This window comes from Enoplosus armatus, chromosome 11 (assembly GCF_043641665.1).
Source record: "Enoplosus armatus isolate fEnoArm2 chromosome 11, fEnoArm2.hap1, whole genome shotgun sequence".
NCBI lineage: Eukaryota > Metazoa > Chordata > Actinopteri > Centrarchiformes > Enoplosidae > Enoplosus > Enoplosus armatus.
This window is the reverse complement of record NC_092190.1, coordinates 25,488,414-25,510,502: the sequence shown is the minus strand read 5'-3', so window position 1 is coordinate 25,510,502 and position 22,089 is coordinate 25,488,414. Positions and strand designations below refer to the sequence as shown.

Below are 22,089 nucleotides of genomic sequence, written 5' to 3'. Positions count from 1 at the left end.
AATTCTTCATTAGGTGACTTCTTTTGACCTTTTTCTGCTGTCATCGATTGTTGTTGAAACATGATTTCATTTTATTATTTATGTCTCACTTTGTCATATTTCTTCATGTCAGATATCAATGTCTAAATAAAGTTGGGTGGAAATTGGTTCAGAACTTTATCTGATATTATGTAATTTATATACATATTACAATGTCGTCAAAAACCAAAGCAGAATGATTTTTTAATTATTTTAAATATATAAAACTGCAAATATTAGACAGCTTTCCACTCAGACTTCCAGTAAAACAGAACAACCACTTTGTACTTCAGCTGACCGCACGTTGGTCCTTCAACATCCTCTGAACGACTCGGAGGGAAGTTAAAGGCTCTGAGTGCAGGACGCTGGATCAATGAGCCGTTCAATCAACAATGCCATCTGTGGTTTGAACCAGATGGACGAGAAACATGAAATATGGACGAGATGCTTCGGAGACTGAAACAGGCTGCAGGTCGACTGAGGCAGCAGCCAGCCAACGAGACACCTGTCGCTAGGCTACAAAACATCATCATCATCACCATCACCATCACCCTCATCATCACCATCATTATCATCATCATCATCATCACTATCACCACCACCATCACCCTCACCATCACATCATTATCATCATCATCACCACCACCACCACCATCACCCTCATCATCACCATCATTATGATCATCATCATCACCATCACCATCATCACTATCATCACCACCACCACCATCACCCTTCATCACCATCACCATCATCATCACATGATGTGTTTTTATCGTCCCTCTCTAACTCTTCTTTATCCGTTTTCTTCTGACCCTGACAGAAATGGTTCTCCAGTTTGTTGTTTTTAAAGTTGTCATGGCAACCGAGAAGCAGAGGAGTGATGCTTCAACTTCCTGAAAAATGAGATTACACAACGACATGACTTTATTACCTGATCAAAACTAAAAACAACCACTTCTGTTTTCTGAGACTAAACCTGCAGAGGAGGAGAGACTGGGGAGGGGGTGAGGGGGGTGAGGCTCCTGGGCTTCCTTCAGCCCAGCAGGACTTGGTCATAAACGCTGGTCCCTTTGTTGGTGCACAGTCGGCAGCAGGACCACAAACAATAGGAAACCCCATAATGCCCTCTGCTCCGAGGCCGCTGTCTGAACTCACACAGGACAGAAAGTGAACAACAGGCTGGGAACTCAGTCAGCTTCAAAACCACTGAACTCTGTAACGCTTCACATTTATGACTTCAGAGTTCAAGTTTGAATCTTAAAAAAAAATGTTATTATTTTTGTCTGTAATCGACTGAACAAGTAAGAAGATTTCAACCAGTTTCAGATTTATGGATAAATCAACTTGTTGGGGTGTTTTATTTACATAAATCAGTCTGCTCACTACAAACAGAGTAATAATCCGGCTGACAGACACAAGTCATTTTGGGTTTGGATAGTTAAAAAAAGTCCTCCACTATACAGACGACCTCACTGTATACATCTGTAAGAGAGGAAGGTCGATAAACAGATGAGGGTTAAATTACAAACTGTAACACGTCTTTCTGTTGCTGATGGATGCAAATATTTAACTGCAAAACAACTTTATATGTTCTTACAGCCGTGATGTGAGTGACAGGAGAAGTCTCAGTCAATAAAACATGACGAGGACATGAAGAGGAGGTCTGAACACTCGGAGACGCAAGAAAACATCATCCATATGGAGATAGCCACCAATGAGCACAAGAGCAGATCTATAATAGGCCCAAAGCTCCATGTTGGAAGATGACAACATTAATGTCACACAAAGAAAAGTATAAAGTAGATTATTCTCTCAAAAACAACGTGACGCTACTTCCTCCTCAAAGTCAAAATGTGACCACTAGAGGTCCTCACCAGGTGAACAAAGAAACAATGCAGTCATTTCTCAAAGCCAGCAGTGTTCCAGACTCCCTGTCTGAACAGCTCCACTCTGTCAGCGTCACACTGAACGCTTTAACTGTGTTTTCTACAGCAGCTTTCATTTCATCAAACTGCCTTTTAACTTCTCTCCGGCTGTGAGCGTCTCTTTCATTTCGTTAATCAGCGTTTCAAATGGTTTCCTCATGACCTGCAGAGACACACGGAGACGCGCTGTGATGACAGCGGTGTGATGTCAGGCCTCCACGCTCTTCACAACCGTCGCCACAGAGACGAAGACGATACCATGTCTCCTGACTGCTTCTTCTTCCTCTTCTATATTTACTAAAGTACAGTACTTTAGTTCAAATTACAGGTACTTGTTCTGCTACTTCATACTTGTACATTTCAGAGGGACACATTGTGCTCTTGACTGCACTATATATTATCAAGATTTTACATTGTTACAGATTAAACTACTCATCAGTGTATAAAACTGTTAAACTGAGCTCCTCCTCGACCATCTACAACAATAAAATGCTGCTACTTTCTTTGTTATGAACGTATGCACCTGCGACATCATTATAAAGATATTATATAAACTAGTCAGGGCCCTACAAAGGATTTTGATTTCAACAGTTTTTCATTTCATTTCCGAACTTTAAGGTTTTAAATGCTGTTTCAAATCATAAAATTCTGGTTCATTCATTCATCTTTAAAGCTCAGACTGCAGGAGTTTTGAGACGATTTGTCCCCGATTAACCCCTCCTGTCAATCGGAGGTTTGGGACCTTGGTTGGTACCGATGTTTGGCCCGGATTATCGGGTAATGTGAGGGGTTTCAGTCCCTGATCCAGTCTTAAATCTCCCGCCCCCAAAATTTATTGATATTTACGAGTTAAAATCTGCATCATTATGTCAGTATTCTCAGAGCGGGACCACAAGAGCCAATGAGAGAGGCCGGTCTACAAGGAGACGGAAGCTAAATGTTAGCAATACAAGCTAACATTTGTCCCAGAGCAGCTGATGGTGTTGCCAAGCAACGGTAAACATGCTAGCTACGTTAGCTAGCATACTACTGTTGAGAGTTAAAATCTCACCTCCAGTTCTCACTGAAGTATAGACGAACCATGTTGACGTCTCATCCAGACTCGTTCATACCCTGCTTTAGTTTTCTCTCACTGCAGCAAGTTGTTGCACCACGTCAGCCTCCATTTTGTTTACATCTGCTTCCCAGTGAGACCACGTGAGATTGAGCGAGGTCGTGCGTTGCTCCCTCTGGCAGATTATTTTTAAATCTTGTAGTATGTGTTTGGGATTAGAGAGAAGAACATCTGTACATGATAAAACCTGATTTCAAAATTGGTTAGGAATTTAAAACTCCTGTAGTCTGAGCCCGGCTTTACACAGCTGTCCTGTCATGTAGTTGTCTACAACTTCAGCTCCTTTTATTAGTCTTTATTTGTTCACATGTAGTCACATGGTCTCCATTAAAGCAGCTGAATCAGCTGTTAGCAGCTCCTGGCTGCAGCGTCCTCATGGATGGACAGACAACTATCACTGATCACTGAGACACTGAAGGAAACTTAAAAACAGGAGGAATCTCAGGCAGGTTTTGCAGCATCTTTCCTCTCTGAGGTTTGTTCTGATGGACATCAGAGATGATGATCTCCTCTGGAAGTCACACTGAACTAACTAACTTTCTGAGTCTCAACATATTGGAACCAGCCCCTCTCAGAGGGGCAAGGACTGCGGGACTCGGTATCTGACAGTGTTGTATTTCTACTTTTACTTTAGTAAAGTGTCTGAATACTACGTCGCTGTTAGCGAGGGTCTCAGAGTGTTGATCCAGCTGTGTGTGTGTGTGTGTGTGTGTGTGTGTGTATGTGTGTGTGTGGAAGCAGATGTCACACTGATGGACTGAAATAGGAACTCGACGTCGACGTCGTTCATTCCTGACTGATGCTGCCATCACTCCTGTTTTAGACTTCACACCCCGAACACACACACACACTGTAACACACTATAACACACACACACCAGCCCCTCCTTGTAGAAACCTCGTAGGAATGTAACCACGAGGTCACTGAACTATTTGGGTTAGGCTGCCTGTGTGTGTTACTGTGTGTGTTATTGTGTGTGTGTGTGTGTGTGTGTTACTGTGTGTTACTGTGTTACTGTGTGTTACTGTGTGTGTGTGTTACTGTGTGTGTGTGCTCTGACCTGTTCCACAGCTGACAGTTTTTATAATTAAATATCAACCTGCCATCAGCCTGTCATCCTTCATCATTATTGATTCGTTATTTATATTTCTGATTCTTGAATCGATTAGTCATCCAGTCTTCAAAGTGTCTCTCAGAGTCCAGCGTGACGTCTTCAGATGTCTCGCAGATGTCCGTCCAACAGTTTGAGAGAGAGATTCAGATCAGAGGACACACTGTTTGTGTCGCAGGTAAAAAGGCCAATAAATTGTGCCCCCCGCCCCGACACTCTGCCATTCAGACAAGTGGAGGGTGAGGAGGGGTGAGGAAAGAGGGTAAACACTTTGAAACCCAAACCCGTCCCGCTGCAGTCAGACCGAGGGGACATTTTTAATCCTCTCCAGCCACACTCTCGCTGCTCTTCAAAATAAAAGCCTTTTATTCGCCACCCTCTCAGCCAATTAAAGCGTTTAGGCAAAGCGGACTCATTTGTTGAACATCATCAGACTCGTTTCTGTGCTGCAATTTTCTCAAGACTCCCTCCTTTGACATCCTGAGTGTGAGAGAGTGAGCGTCACTAAGTTAGAAGAAGAAGAAGAAGAAGAAGAAGAAGAGGGTTTTGTTGCCGTCAACAACACGAAGAGGCTCTGAGAGGTCGTTCACACACAAACTGAAACCACGACACAAACACTTGAGAAGATTTTTCATCTCTGAGACGTTTTGGAGCTGACTGAAACGTGAGATTCATAATCCGTTATCATTTTCTCTGATCAGATAGTTTCTGATTTAAATCAGCATTTATGGTTTTGAAAACAAATTTGAACTCTAAGAGACAGCTGAAAGCTTGGACTCGGAGTTAAAGTAAAGTCTGATGATCTGTCTGATGTGTCAGGAGTCCCTCGTGGTGTCCCACAGGGTCTATACTTGGACCCCTTTTATTCCTCACATACATTCATGATTTAGTTACTGCATCGTTTATATTTCACACAAAGTATTTAGTTTCATTCAGTTCCTGCTGCTGCAAAAAGGATCAGTATGACATAAAAACAATATTTGATCATGTTTGAAGGGAAATTAATATTTAATCAGTCTAATAAAGTCTGATAATATCTTCTCCAGCTGCTCTCGGTCTCATTATTAGCTAAATAATCGTCCTAATAAGTGAAATGTGATAATAAATCATCATGAAACTGAATTTTTTGTAAATGGCCACATGATCAGTTTGTTGAAGAGTTAAACACCTTCAGCCTGACGTCGACCGTCAGCAGCTGCTTTAACTGATGAAGGTGAGAAAAAGGGAAGTGTGACAGAGAAGAAGAAGAAGAAGAAGAAGAAGAAGAAGTGAAGAGAAACTCTGGGAGGATTTAAAGGACCAGATATCAGAGTTTCACTACAGATTGTCTGTATCTCATTATTAGTCTCCTTGTCTCTCATTTTCTTGTTCTTCGATCTTTATCATTATTATTATTATTATTATCATTATTATGGATCCTTTTTGTCCTTCAACTCAATTCAAACTTCCGAATGTTCGGCTTCTCCAGGATTTATGTTCTTCTTTTCTGTCATGATTTTTTAAATTTGTGGCCATTTTTTCACATTAAAATGAAACTTTGACATTTCTCCTTTCAACGCTTTCAAATGTTTCATCGACACATTTTCAACAGCGAGCACACTAAGTTTTCTTCTGTTTCCACACAGTTTGAATAAAAAGTTCACTACACATGTAAAAGCGCGAGGCCAGCTGAACACGTGACTCTGGTCTCAGTCTCTCCAGCAGAACCTGAACCTGAACACCAGACTGGGAGAAGCATTTCTTCATGGACCTGTGTTTGTATTGAAACAGGAAGGAGACAAACACACGGCTGAGTGACGGTCAGTGTCTGAATCACATCATGAAACCAGAACAGCTCTCATGTATCAGAAACCTCCTACGGCATCGAACACACAATGATCCCAGAAACACCAAGAAACACCTCCAATCCTCACAAGATGGGTGTTTTCTTAACTCTCCTGCAGAACATTCAACAGAATGTGATGATTTCAAAGCGACTTCGACAAACTCAAAAGAGCGCACTCAAAGAAGGAACTCAGTTCTCTTATTTTCTGACCAGTCGACACTTTAATCCAGAGTCAGTGAAAAAGGTCTGAAGGAGGCGGCGATAGAGAAGTGGGAAGTGTGAAAGAAGAAAAGGAAATAAAAGAGTGTGAGGGCATAACGGGAAGGTGTGTGTGTGTGTGTGTGTGTGTGTGTGTGTGTGTTCTCAGAAACAGAAGAAGAACCAACAGTGTGGTGACAAGGTCAACAAAACCCCGTGAAACATGGTGTCAGCAGATTACAGCAGCAAAGGGAACTCAGTCTCAAGGACGCTTCAGTGTCGACACAGAAAAGAGGAAACTCTCAATGTGTGACTGTTTTTATCAGTGTGGTTCTTACCTGCTTTTCACACGACAAGGTTGTTTCGGGTCGAGGCGAAGCAGCAGAGCCGCACCGGAAAAAAGAGAAGAAGAAAAAGAAGAATTAGTGCAAAAACAGGCTTTTATCAGTAAATAAAGTGACAGCAGATTGTTTCTTTACTTTTGTCCAAGTGAAGCCGCTCCTTTTATTATACGAAGTAAAGACACGAGAGACACACGCTCGGGTATCAGGGGACCGATAGTGGATTATCATCAGCCTGAGAGACCTGAGGACTAGTTTAACTTCAGCAGAACTTCCCCCATCTTGTTGCTGATCTGAATAGAGAACAGAGCTGCTGTGTTCAACAGAGAGACGGAGACAGAGACGGGACAGTGTCCCTCATCAACACAGGTTTAAAAATCAGACTGCAGGGCTGCCCCCTCACTCTGTGTCTTCAACAGATGAATAAAACCAGAACCTGGAGTGCCTCCACCTCTCAGTCACTTTAAGTTCCTTTGTTTGAGTTGTTGTGGCTGAAATAATGACTGCTGTGGATTGACCTGAACGGGGGCTCCAGAGCAGACACATCCAGGTCTTATTGAATTCTCTTCTGGTCTGCTGCACGTATACATAAGTCGGATGGTAATTATTGTCTGGTATCGCTTGGATCAATTTGCATTTAACCCAGATTTCAGGACCAAAGAGGATTGTGGCGCGTCAAGCCACTACGAGACGACACAGAAACGGGGACAGGAAGCCATATTATGGGCTTCTTTACTCCTTCATCTTCACTCTGTGATGAAATAAACATCGCTGCTGTTTTTATTTCAGATTCCTAATTCTGTTGAAGCTCAGCTTAGAGGAGCCAGACACTTCTTATTTTAGTTTAGCTAACGTGCCAGACGTCCAGGACGTCGTGTCAGGAGCCCCCCCCACCCACCACCATCACCCCGGGGCAGGCTGCGTCCACTGGGTCACCTAGTTCTGCCCGGGGGTGGGGGGGGGGTCTTTTCCCAGGCTCATTAGAGGCCTGGAGGAGGGAGAGGGAGTTTCAGGTGAACTGGTTTAAACAAGAATTGGACAGACTCCCACTACTCCCAGTCTGACATGTACTCTTTAACAGCGTCTTTCATGGATATCTCAAGACTGAGATCAGTTTCATATATCCAGGATGTGTTTAGCCCTGGCAGGGGGATAAGGTTAACCTAGCTTAGCACAAAGACAGGAAGCAGGGGGCAACTGCTAGCTCCATCAAAAGAGAAAAATCCACCTCATGACTGAGGGACAGTGAGTCACTCAACATAATGCAGCCTACTGTAGCCTGTTAGCACAAAGTGTTAGCATATAGCTTGCTCTCAGTCAAGACAATGCAGTGAGTAGTTTTGCTAAAGTGTTAGCATGGAGCCTGTTATCACTCAACATTATGTTTGCAAAACTATTATTATTAATACTTCTACCTACTGCCATCTACCCTACTGTCATAACGTAGTCTGTGATAAGTGTTAGCATTGCTGCTAACTAACTGCTAACACAAGCCTGGTATCTCTCAGCACTGTGGACACTCAAGTGTTAGCATGGAGCCAATTATCACTCCACACAGTGTTTGCTGAACTTTTAGCCTGTAGCACCAGAGCCAATGATCTACTGGCAACACTGGGGACAGACCTGTCACATAGCGGACATCTTGACTTGTCAACCACAGATGGAAAATGGCTGCATTCCATTTAGGTGTGCTGGTTCCAGGGTCCTGATGTTATCCATGCTAGCTCTCTGGGAGCGTGTTTTTTCCTGATCTAAAATGTCAAAAACATGTAAATATGTTTTTCATGTTTCCCTTTGACCTACATGTTTGACCCTGACTGACCGGATTTGGGCTTTTTCAGAGGAAGTTATCGATCGACCCGGTTACGCCTGTTTTCCTGTCACATCATCATTGTTGTACCTCAATCATGTGTGAACTGATCCAGGCTTTAACATGCTTCATCTGTGTCACATCGATCGCTCCCACTGACTGAAAACTGATCAGAGATGCATCACAAACACTGATAAAGTGCAGTATAAACACAAGAGCAGCACGGCAAAGAAAAAACCACACACACATCAATGACCTCCATTGAATCTGGTCCCTTTGAGCGAGGCACAAACAGCCAATGAGCGCGCACAAAGCCGGCCTTTCAAGTTCATCTGGACTGATGTAATAAAATTGACACATGGAGTCGGCTGAATTCTGGGGCGCCTGTTACCTAAACTCTCATTTCCAAAGCACTGTCACCTCCCCTCACTGCAAATGAATCAATTACAGAGCAGTATAATCCTGTTAGGGGGGAGATGAATGCATACCTCCCCGTTGGCAGGTGCTGGCAGGCTGAAGGGGCTTATTGGAGCAGGCGATATCAAAGCTGGGGGTTTTATCTGCCACATTAGAACCACTGCAAACCACCGAGTACAAGCCGCTGTGCCTGTGCTCGCTGTCTTAGCCTACACAATGAAATACTATTCAAAATGGAAATGTTAGAAACAAAAACTGAGCACATCTCGCTGCAGATTTAAGGACCACTGGAAGTGTTTTTTTCAGCTAGAATTCAAAGGCAGTTCTGCTTCTTTACACGTTTTATCTTCATTTTCCTCTTCAACTTCCCTTCAGGTCTCCTTCACTGACAATCTGACGTTCTGTAGATACAGAAATATATATATATATACATATATATGTATATATATACATACATAAATATAAATGTATATATAGTGCATCACGTTGTTGCCACTCTTCATTGAAGCTCTATGATATTGAATACTTTTTTATTGCGGCGCCATTTCGTCAAATGGAAATATTCGACACGTCTGCTGCAATATTTTAGACGCAGATTCGAGATCTCTGGAAACTTTGAGATCTCCACTTGACCTCTTCTTCAACTTCTAGAACTTCCCTCATTCTTAATATAGAACATCATTGAACTTAACTTGAATATATTTTGTATTTCTATTTTTTTCTTTTAGTAGAGATCCCAAAGTTTCCAAAAACACCAAATATGTCGGCTGAATTTGGAGGAAATGAGAACGAGTTAGAGATGAAGCTGCACTTCTAAAATGTATTAGTTATATTCTTCAGCTAAATCATTTGTTAATCATCTATTTATTGATTGAAACAGGAAACTTTATTCTAAATGACTCAGCTGTGCAGTTTATTGTCAGGTACAACTGTTACTGGTGGAGGCTACAGAGCAGCAGAGGGGTAAGGGTGGGGGGTTGGAGGGGGGAGTCGGTGGGAACCAACAATCCACCTCATTGTTTTCGCGGCGGCGCTCCTGGGCGCGCTCAGCTCCGACACATTCACAAGGTCCAATCTGTCTGGCAGCGCCGGCCGACATTCTGAAGCACCTTGTCAGATAACGCCTGAACCACAGCGAGGAGCGGCCCGGGGGCAAATAATGAAACCCAACAATGACAGAGGGGCTGTGTGCAGCCAAGAGGGGAGGGCTGGTGGGGGTGGGGGGGACAACAAGATGGAGGGAGAGAGAGAGAGAGAGAGAGAGAGAGATAGGGAGGGGGAACAACTAAAGCCCCTGCTTCACCCTCCCTCACCCCCTCCCCCGTCGGCCCCGGCTCACCCAGACCATTGTGCACCCAGGGGGGTTCAGGAGATAAATGGCCGCATGTTAACCACGTTTGACAGGCTGCACAAAAGGGGACACCTCGGGTCCCATGACGCAACCTGTACGCCGCCCCCCCCCCAACACCACCCAAACACAGGAGGGACAGGAGGACCGACAGACAGGGATGAGGTCCAGTCTGGACAGGAAGAGGGATTTAATGCTTAAACATCAGTCACTAACTTTCACAACAAGAGCTCAAAAACATGAACAAGTGGAGCATCTTTCTCTGGAAAACATCTGTGATTTCAATAACTGATCATTGATCTGGTGATCACTTTAATAATTGATCATTGATCTGGTGATCACTTTAATAACTGATCATTTATTATTAACGGTTCAAAGTGAGTCGTCTCTCTTCAGCTGGACAAAAGCAGCAGAGTGAAGGAGAATGAAGCGTCTGTCAGCCTCCGTTCAGGCTGAAGGCTGGGAGGATACTTTGGTCTTGGGGGGTGGTTTTGGAAGGGAGGGGGGATTATTCTCCTCTGCTAACCTTTTCAGCTCTGCCTGCTTCTTTGATGGCTGACAGGACTCACAAAGGCACCTGCCCCATCCCCGAGTGTCCCCCCGCCTCCCCCCGCTCTCCTCCCCTGACCTGATCGGCATTCCTGGCCTACAGGGGGTCCTCCCCATGGCTACCTTTACACAGCCCCCCCCAAACCAAAGACTGGTAATCCCACAGCAAACAAGGTTGTGCCGGCTCAGAGACGATGCACGAGACTTCTCACAGCCGCTCGGCTAAAAGGTGGACAGACGATGAAGCCCATCACCGTGGGAACCAAGACGGGAAAAAATCATTGAAATGCATTATGGGACTGGTCCAATGGGACGGTCGCTGCAGCTCTGAGCTGGACATCAGCAGCAGATCAAAGGAGAACTAATCTGGACTTGAGAGCTTTTATAAACCAGTTCTCCATCATGTTTCATATTTTTGTGTGTTTTGATGAAACAGACATTTTTTAGATGATGTCGACGTATTTTTGAATCTTTTCAGTCGGTGCACTTTTGACTGTTTTTCAAATGTTGTTGCATTTTTAGTCTTGGGGGACATTGAAAATTAAAGACGAGTTGAGCGACATCACACACGCAGTGTTCTTTATTCCTGGTTAAACAAAACGTCACGCCCGTTTAGCTCAACAAAGATGGCCGACAGCCGTAAGCCTCATCAAAGTCCAGCTGTCAGTCTCAAACCTGACTGTGTGCGAGGACAATGAGACGGGTAAAGAGAAGACAGACAGAAATGTTCAAGTGTGTTTGTGTCCGTGAAGCTCTGACATCACTCAAGACCCCGCCCCCTGCATACAACCAATCAGAAGAGGCGGGAAGTTCCTCACGTTTCCTCATTAACTGGCGTCGCTGCTGCGATGGCTGACGGTTACAACTTCACAAACTAGCGTCAGTGAGAATTATAAGGACTCAACAAGGACAGCAATCTACCTCAAAGGTCCAATCGGACCGAACAATTTTAGATATCTGAATATTAATAAGCAAAGAGTTTACTTTCACAAGAAGAATTTCCTGTTCTTTTAGACAAATAGAGAAAGATTTATTACAAATAATGGGAAAATTACTTTTATTTTACTTTATTATATAATATATGTTTTGTATCTTTAACTTATATTTTTATAATAATATTTTTGTAATTTTATATATAATTTCATTTAATTGTTTGTATCCTAAACTCAAAGTTCACTTATGTAGCTGTTGTTGAGGCTTTCTGACATACCCCCACGGCCTTTTCAATGAGTGAAGAAGACATTGCGATACAGTCGACAGCCACACTTATTTTTTCATATTTATTACATTTCAACCCTGCCTAACATCTGTGTTGCATTGTGGGTACCAAAGTACATTTAAGGTGATTTCATGTAGTTCTTTGTCAGTGTCTGGTGTTTGAATGGTGTTCGTGGTGTTATGGTGGTCACGCTGCAGCTCGGCAGTCTCACCGAGGCTGCGGAGGTGGAGAAGTTTCCTTCAGACCGGACTCTGCGGAGCAGCTTTGACAGGAGTGTCAGCTCAGATACCTCAGACTCAGAGGTCAGTTCAGCAGGACTTCCCCCGAGGCGGCCGGGCCGCACCGAGCAGTGCTCCTCGGCCTCATTACTTAAATTGGTAGATCTGTGACCAGGAAGTGGTGTCCAATCATCACGGCCTGAAACCCTGCTGATCTGATCTGGCCTGAGGAGGTTTTCACTGAGAGGATGGAGAGTCCAAGTGGACGGACAAATCCTCCTGAACGCAGGAGGTGAAGGTCACTGAACTCCTCCACGAGACACAAACTCTGACAGATAGGAGAAAAGTTATCGTATCAAAGAAGAAGAACTAACCAACTCTCTTTCAGTCCCGTTTAAAACCAGGTTTTTCTCCCATGGACCAAATATGAGCAAACTGTGGTGGCCATGCAGTTTCTGTCTTATTTAAGAACGAAGACCCATTTCTGAGTCACTTTTTAAGGTGCATTTTTGCGTCTCCTGCAATATTTTTGAGTCTTCTTTTGAAGATAATGATGCATTTTGTTTCTGTTACAAAGCTGACGGTGCATTTGATGATTGATGATGATGATTTATTCTTCAAAGACGACGACACACTTGAGTTGTTTCTTCTGTTTAAGCTTTTCCAATATCTTAAATCCAGCAGGGTACAGCTTAAACTTCCTGTGTTCTGGCACTGATTATAGCGATAGGTAACCTTGACTCAGTGTTCTAGCTGAGAATCAGCTCCAGGTGGCAGCAGTCAGGCCTGCTTTGGTGTCGACACCTACAACTTTACCAGAGATTTCATCACGAGTCAGCGACCTTCTTTGTGCGGGAAACAATTAAATCCCAATGATCCTTTTATGCACTTATTGTCACTTACAGGCGCCGACTCTGAAATATCAGATGTCTGAGCCTCCTTGAATGCAACACCAAGTTTTTTTCAGATTGCTCACACCTGTACCTGTTCACTGCTGCCATGAGAGGTTTAATGACAGCTGGGAAAACATGGTGTTCACAACAAAACCAGTCTCTGTTTGTACTGAGCCAAAGACAGACGAACTCTGATTTGATTGATTTGAAACTGATTTTAAACAGACGAACAGAGGTGGGCGGGGCCTGGAGGTACAGGGTGGCGTTCAGGGGGTTGAGTCAGTGAGCCGTACGCTGGCGGTCTGGACACACAGATGTCATGACACCTTAATCCAGCCATCCGTTATTGATTGTTCCATATGTGTGTGACCTTGCCGCAGGAGCTCGGCCAATCAAACGAACCATTCCCGTGAGGGTGGGGCCAATGAGCACAACAGCTTCAGCTTCACACTGAACCTCAACTTGTGTCCAGATTCAGTTACACCTGTTCACCTGTTCTGATGCTCACAGATCAGCAGGTAGACGTCCGATAATTGTACGAGGTACGGGGTGTCAATCAAATGGTAAAAAATAGAAATCATTTATAGGATCAGTGAACATTAATAACTAAATAAATACATTTGCTGTATGTATAACAAAAATTGTAAAATAATAAAAAAATGATTTTCTATTAATATTTGTATTTTCTCACACCACCAGCTCTGAGCAGCTCCTCCTCCATTTACATGAACTGAGTGTTGCATTGTGGGAAAACAGCATCCACACAAAAAACATGAAGTCATTTAAAGACTAAAATGGCTTTGTGTTTGAGTTTGAATGAAACTACAAACTCAAAACTTCAAAAGCACTCTGTCAAAGTCTAATTATAATATATATAATAAATAATATATATTTTTCAAATGGAATGAATGAAAATAATCAGTATTGATGTTCATAAATATTGTTGTCATTATTTGATCTATTTTTCCAGTTGTGTCTCAGTCTGTCTTTGTATCTTTAGTTCGAAGTGTTATCAGCAGTGAACCTCCTCCTGTTGTCTCTGCGGTGACGAACCTCAGCTCTGACCTTGATGAATCCGGCCTGTTTAGGCTAACGGCAACAAAATGTCACCGAGAGGCTCTGAGCTCACTCATGAAGAAAATGTGCACATGGCAACATGGGGGGGGGGGGCGATTTGACAATACACGCATGTCAGTCACCTTGAAACATTCAAACACCAGAGGAGTTTTTACACCAACACCATTCCACTGCAGTGATGCATCATGGGAGGCGTAGGAGACGTCTGAGGAGTTTTTGTTATTGGCGGCACAGTGACAAGCTTTGTGTGAGAGAAGAAGAAGAGTGCAGTAATGTGACCCCCCCCCCCCGCCGTGACAGATGTTATCAGAGTAGGAAGAAAGCTGTGGAGGTGGAAGAGGCTGACAAACAGGTGGGGGGGTTAAGGTTTAATGCATGGGGAGGGCGGTCTTTTACAAATCCATAGCTGTATAGATAAATAGAGCACACAATCAACAAGTCAAAGTATTCAGCCTGCAACGTGATTTTATTCTCCACCTGTTCTACTGCGACTACTTTATAAGGTTATTATTATTATTATTATTAGTATGTTTCTCTTTGGGACGCTCTGCTTTTTAAAAAAAGTTATTGACTTAATTACTCACTAACTTTTCAGCGTTACATCTCAAAACCACAAGAATTTCTGCAAAAGAATCTGGAAACCTCTACAGTCACGAATGACGTTTATACAGGTCATGTGTCTGTGATGTCACTATGATGTCACTCTGTGGTGGCTCGGGACCACAGATGGTGATGTTCTTGTTGTGTGTTTTGTTTTGCCGGAGTGGTGGGGGGTATATTAACCAGACTTCCTGTTAATGTGTCTCTGCCTGCTGCAGCTTTATCTGCTGCACCTCCCTGAAAGGGCCCCCTCTTCTCAGAGCGGGGCCCCAGCTCCTCCTCCGCTGTCCAACCAGAGGTGTTTGGTGAAGTAAATCTGCCTAAATCCAGGGGGGGGGGGGGGGGGGGGGGGGGCGAGTGAGGAGGAGGGTGAAGGTGAATAAAGATAATCTGCTTTTCTTAACAATAAAAAAGCTCTAGGACGGGAGGAGGAGAAAAATTAGGAATTCATATCACATGGTGCATTTTAAACTTGATTCCTGACCTGTTAAGAAGCAGCTGAGCTCCAACACAAAGCTGCCCAACCGACTGAGGGACAGTACAGCAGCAGCAGTGAGGGGCCCCGGGGCACCAGGGGCCCCTACAGGCAGAACATGGAACAACATTGGGGTTTACAGTAAAAACACTATGTGAACTCTGCTATTATCTTTGAACTTTGGAAAGACAGGTTTTACACCTGCACAGTGAGGACATTTTGGTTTGTTGGGACACTAAGTGAGTTTAAGGAACCACTTCTAATCATTTACTTGCAAACATAATTATTAGGGAACAATTGAAGAAACTATTTTCATTCATTGCATCTGTTGGTCTAGACTGAAGGAACCTACAGCGATATTTTTTCCAATAAAATAAAAGACCTTAAGGAACCCCTAAAAAGACTCATGGGTTTATTTCATTTTTCTAATTCAATGCTAATGACAATCTAAGACAATGAGTGAGAAAATATTTCCTGAAGATCCTCAATACATATTTTTATTCGAGACTGAAGGAAGTGTTTGTTTTATGTTTGTACAAAAAACTGACTTTAAAGCCTCAAAAACATTTTAACGATTTCTTATTTCAAAGTGTATTTTTAAAGACATTTTAAGGGAACGACTGAGGGGATTTTTCACTCATCTCTTTTGTCACGACTGAAGGAACGTGACAAGTTTTTGTTACTAAGGACTAAACTGAACTGACTTATAGTAAATGGTCTCTTTCTATTGAGTTGAAATTGAAATAACTGGAAGTGTTTTGTTGCTGAGGAAAGAAAAAATACTTCAAGGAATCTTTTACAGCCTAAAGGTGGACTTAAGGATTTAGACCTTTTAAGAACTTCTAAAAGAACTGTCCACACTGAAGGAACTTGAAGTGTTTTTGTTGTGGAGGAAAGAACTACTTACAGCTTCAAATAATTAAGAATTACTTCTAATTTCTAATCCAATTTCAAGGAAACAACTCTTTATTCTCTAGATGAATTTGTTTGTGTAACAGAAAACTGACTTTAAAGAATCCCTTAAAGGCTCAAACACACTTCAGGGTTTATTTCTCACTCATAATTTCCAAAGATGTTTTAAGGGAACAGTTGAGAAAAAATATTTCCATAAGATGCTTCATGCAGCTGCAGTCGAACCGCTGGTTGTCACTGTCTCTCTCTCTCTCTCTGGAAGTCTTTCTTAATGTCTCTCGCCCGCTCACTCGTCCGTCTGTAACTCTATCTGTCCATCAGCAAGGGGGGGGGGGGGTCTATATACGGCACAAACACCTTCACTCCACCTTACATCCTCCTTTCTTTTATTAACCACACTCTCTTTTTCTTTTCACTTCACCTCCTCCTCCTCCGCCTCTCACTTTTTTCTTTTCTTTTTTCTCTCCTCCATCTTTTTTCTGGAGCTCTTTTCATCTGGGACGCCGCCGAGCCGAGCGGCCCCGGCGGCGGTGAGAGGGTCTGAATTGTGATTAAGAACGAGGAGAGAGGAGCTGCTTTTCTTTGTTCTGCCCTCAGGGAGGTGTTTACTGAGGGGGGGGGGGCATGCCGGAGCAGATATGAAAGACATTCAGGTCAGTGAGAATGAGAGCGACAGAGGACAGTGATTGTATCAGAAGACACTCTGAGTGTGTTTGTATTTGTACATTATGGGGACATAAAACCTGTTTCTTAACCACATTATGGGGACAAAACAGCAGGTACTCACTAGTTAAACTAGAAATTGTTAGGCTTTGGATTTCTTTTGATTTTAGTTACGGGTCGAGTACATCTTCGTGGAATGAAGGGAAGTCAATGTACTTGTAAGTGAAAAAAACAAGTTTGTCTATGCTGCCTCAGTTACACCAGAACACATAGAACCTGCGGATCTTTTCATCAATTCTGCATTAAAATCTGAATACTGAGTGGAAACAACAATTATCTCTGGATTCTAGTGTGAAATGTGAACCGTCTATGAGATGAACGTGACAACTGATCAGAAGAAAACTGATGAAACCGTACGGATATCAGCTTTAAAACCAAGAAATACCAACGCTTTTAGAAGGAAACCTATATGTCATATTCAATGTCAATGAAGCAAAATCCCAGCAGAGAGTCATAGTGACATTATTATTATCAGTTTTGTTTTTATCTAAATGTGTCAGCTGCTAATATGTTATAATAATAATGATAATATGGAAACTATTGTGTGGCGGTAAAAGGAGAAAATAAAGATTAACCAGTGGTTTCACCTGAGTCCTAAAATCCTTCAACTCAGATTATTTTAACCTCTCTAATAAAAATCTAATGAAAAAATCCTCAAACAGGTTCTTCTTGTTAATCGTCGCCACGTAAACCAGATGCCAACAATCGTGACGTCAGAGTGACGTGAATACTTCGCAGCCACAAATCAGACACACGTCCTTTTGTAGAATCCTTTCAAAACACATTGAATTATGTTAAATATGTATCATCATGGAGCGTGCTAAAGGTTTGAGTCCAGCACCCCCCAAAAATGCCAGTGAAATTTTCAGAAGCATGTATTTCTGGGCGTCCTGCTGGCAGAGAGGTTTAGGACCACGACCATGTAGCTCTACGGCCCTCGTTTCAGTCTGGCATTTAATCTGCAAACAAATGCTCATAAAAGCCTTCAAAAGCACACTGAATGATATCAAATAATGACTACCTCTGATTATTTTAACCCCTCTAACGGTCACCTTTGCCCCCCCCCCCCCCCCCTTATTTCCTGTCTCTTTATACCGTCATACTATCAAATAAAGGCAGAAATAGCGTAGAAATCCTTTTTTAATCCTTAAAAAACGTCTCTCTGGCCGTCCCGGTTGTAGAGACGTTTAAGACCCTGAACATGCAGTCCTCAGTTTGAGTCTGGACATGGATCTGTGTTACATGTCATCAGACCTTCTTTCTAGACTGTTGTTTATGTACTCGAGTCATTCCCTCCTTCCACTCGTTCCCTGTCTGCATCATATCTAATAAAGGCAAAATATATTTGAACCAAAAGGGAACTCTTGGGTCCATATACATAAAAAACACGTATGTCCAAGATAGTTTTAATGTAAAAGACATTCATTCCAAATGCTCTCCTCAGCAGGCTTTGTGTTTTCTAACCGTTGTTGAAAAGTTGTCGGGGGATGACAGTAAAACATCAGATTGTTGTTGAGCAGGTTGTAAACATGGAGACAGTGTCGCTCGGTGAGTGGACAATGACACGGCTGTGAGACATGTGGCATGAATGGTACAGCAGGCGTCCTGACACCGCAGCAGGGAAACTGCTGCTGGATGCAACAAACGTCTCCGCTGCATGTTGGAGAACGACCCTGAAAATAAACTGTACCTTACAGTCCTGATCCTGGTCTATTCTGAAGGAGGACTTCATTATCACAATGATTCTGAACCAAATTCACAGAAACAAACCGAGTAAAACATTTTCAGCAACTGTGATATTTTGATTTTAACAGTTGAGTTTATCAGGATTAAGATAAATAAAGTTTCTTTAAATCTAACAATAATGTTCAATTTATTTACACAAGCCACAATTACAGACTTGTTTTAAAATGTGCACAACACACGACACCGTCCCTCATGACGACGTAGCTTCAGAGAAGGGAGGAACCTCAGCAGACAAACCACCACACACAAATCCATTCAAGCCAAATGTTTTAGACGCGTTTCCCAAAAAATTCAACCTGATACGTTCGAGTCTTTGAACATTTTGGGATCTCCACTAGAATTTAAAGTAAACTTATGAGGGTCTGAGTTTGTAAAGACAGAGACACCGCTGAACCGAGTGAACAATAAGATCCGAACATCACCACCAAACTCCATCCAGTTAACGGATAATTAAAAAAACAACCTGGTCATAAAACAGCTGCAGCCTCACAGCTGGATGTGACGGACAGACAGAGATGGAGGAGGCTGTTCAGTCTGCAGAGATCCTGTTACACCAGGCCCTAATCTGCCTCCCCTTCCACCCTCCTCACCCCCATCAACAACCCCCCTGGGACCCCTGAGAGGAGGCGACGGAGCCGAATCCCAAGAAGAAAAACCACGACGACGGGAGGAAACATTGTCTCAAAATTTCATGACGGAGGAATTAAAAAGATTTGAATGAGTCTCAGAGAAAACATTTAAATACAGTTTTAACTTTCATTTCGGTCTTTTGAAAATTTTAACTGGCAGGAATGTGCCAGAGATTTCTTTTGTCATGATTAAAACTCTCAGCCTGAATTTACTGACGTAAAAGTGAACCTTTAACACAGCGTTCAGTTCGTGTCAATCATTGAGGGCCAGCGTTCTCCAGTCCTGCTCTAAATGCTGATGCCGCCTCTTTTGTTTGCATTTAAATGATGGATTGTGCCTTTAAATCAGCATGAAAGCTGAGTGAGGCCTTAAAACTTATTTTTAGTGTCAGCGAGGAGCTTTTATTGTTGCTCAGTGAACTTAAGAATGAAATGTGAATCTGTGAGTTTGCAGCTGTGTCTTCAAACAACTGTTAATAATAAATTAAAATAAGTGAAATAATAGTGGTTTCATTATTAATGCAGCAGCAGCAAAGAGGACGCGGCTCCTCAGGCTGCCACACAAAGAGCAAAAAAATAGAGTTTTTTAAAGGGAGTTCGTAACGAGGAAAAACGTGTGAAGTGGATTTAATGTGATAATAAAAAATAAAAATCAGAATTAAAATGAAAATAAATGAGCAGATTTGTGTTTCTGACTCGTAAAGACAAAAGAAGATGTTAGTTGACTTCACCCTCCTCTTCCTCCGGTGAAACAAACAAATTAGAAAATGAAAAAAACATTTTTATACGAATTAAACTAAACCTGAAATTATTTTATGATTTAACTTTAATTTGACACCTTGAAAACAAGATCAAAATAAACTCAATAAAACCGTTTCCGTCATTTATTTATTTTCTTTGCTCCAACAGGTTCGGGTCTCTGGTTGTCGCACGCGGCTTCAGTTTGTTTCTGTGGATCAACGCACGAGCTTCAAACCCGTCTCACAAAGTGATGAAACCACAGAGATAAGAGACAAACAGGGGACACATGTCCATCTGAACTCATGTCTTTATGAGACACGAGACCGTCTGCACGAGCCGCGCGGATCTACAGGTCTTCACGCGGAGCGGCAGCTCGGATATAACGGTTTTTCCTGCTTTGAGACTGAACTCAGACCTCCTCCATCCGGCGGGTCCAGGCGGGTCCCGGCTCTGCTCCATCACACACCGACCCCCGAAGCCTCCACACAGTCACCCCCCCCCCCCCCCCCCTCCCCCAAACCTCCAGAAAGTACCGTTTAATAACTTTTCTGTCTTTTGTCGCGTCCCGGGGACACGCAGGCGGGGACCTCCCGGCCCGGGCCAGGCGGGGACACCTCACTACAGTAGAGTTTGCGGGAGTTCTTGCGGGGACTTTGCGTGTTCGTGTGTGTTGTTGTCTTACCGTTCTTCCTCCGGGGGTTGGCCTGTTTTCGCCTCTTGCAGCGGGGACCCTCCGCCATGATCTCCTGCTTCATTGATAAGTCAGTCCAGTCCGCATGGGCTCCTCGATCCGGCTCGCTCCGCTGCTCCTCCCCGCTCCCTGACAAGCAGCACACACAAAGTAAATCCCAAAACCAGATCCTCTACCCGGACCCCTACTTTACTGAGCACTTTAAGCAACTTTAGGAAAAAAATAATCCCATTTAATAAAAAGTCTGTTTCTGTTTTTTAGTTTGTTTGTTTTGTTGGAGAGCGTGCACCGAGCGCACCGCCGCCCCGCGTCCCCGTCCGCCTGGTCTCTGATGAGAGGAGCGACTCTGCTGGTCTGACAGAGGAGGAGGAGGAGGAGGAGGGCGGACACACACACACACACACACACACACACACACACACATATCACAATACACACACACACACACACACACACACACACATCACAACACACACATCACAACACACACATACATATCACAATACACACACATACATCACAACACACATACATATCACAATACACAGTAACACACACACACACACACACACACACACACACACACATACATCACAACACACACACACACACACACACACACACACATACATATCACAATACACAGTAACACACACAAACACACACACAAATGTCACAACACACAGATTCAATAAAACAACTTTGTGACATTAAATCTTACACTTGTTGATTTTCTTTCCAAACGACGCGGGAAACGGCGGCGCGAAAACATGTCTCAAAGTTCAGCTTCGATCATCGATCATCGATTAGAAAAATTTGTGACGGAATCTGGAGATGAGATGATGTTATATAAACAAGAGTGAGGCCTGCAGCTGTGAGCAGGGCTGACTGTCAGAAACGTTTCCAATATGTTTCCAATGTGTTTCTAATGCGTTTCTAATGTGTTAACAATTCGTTAATAATATGTCGACATGTTAATCATCTTTGTCCTCTTCTTCGTGAGTTCACAGGGGCGTTTAAAGACGGAAGCCTTCCAGGATCATTTAAAATCTGCTTTCATCTCAGCGGTTCATTTCTTCGTCTTCTGTGTTTCTGTAGAGCCACGCGGCTGCTTTCTGCTTCCGGACGCGCTACTGAAGTCAGGAACCCGGTTCAATCCTCCGTCGGGCTCCGGATGTCTGGGCGGGCAGTGGCAGCAGCAGGGCGCGGGGACAGACCTCCTCCTCCCTGGCCTGCCTGCCTCTGTCCTCCCGCCGTCATCTCTGGAGAAAATCAGAACCCCCGCCCCAGCCGAACCTCCTCCGCTCCATCCATTCAACACCTGAAGGCAGCAGCGAGCGGGAGCGCGCACCTGTCTCATCACCTGGCCGCGCAGGTATAGCAGCGCAGGTAACTGCCGCGCTTTGATTGGCTCCTGACAAGAGGAAGCAAGAGGAAGAACAGGAGAGGAGGAGGAGAGGATACCTACCGGAGAGTCTCCGTGTTTCCTCCCGCTGAAGGAGAAGC

At 43.5% G+C, this 22,089-nt stretch overlaps 1 protein-coding gene across 4 annotated transcripts in view; it reads right to left on the bottom strand.

Moving 5' to 3' along the window:
- Window positions 1-20,766, bottom strand: part of zeb2a (zinc finger E-box binding homeobox 2a) — a 49,535-nt gene extending 28,769 nt beyond the window's left edge. For 3 of the 4 annotated variants that reach the window (XM_070914255.1, XM_070914254.1, XM_070914258.1), the window contains exon 1: window positions 20,575-20,766. In XM_070914255.1, the coding sequence (XP_070770356.1) occupies window positions 20,575-20,647 (73 nt within the window). In that variant the 5' untranslated portion in view covers window positions 20,648-20,766. Of the gene's footprint in view, window positions 1-13,685; window positions 13,689-20,574 lie in introns of all 4 variants that reach the window. The other variant, XM_070914256.1, reaches the window with a different exon arrangement.
- Window positions 20,767-22,089: the final 1,323 nt, after the last annotated feature.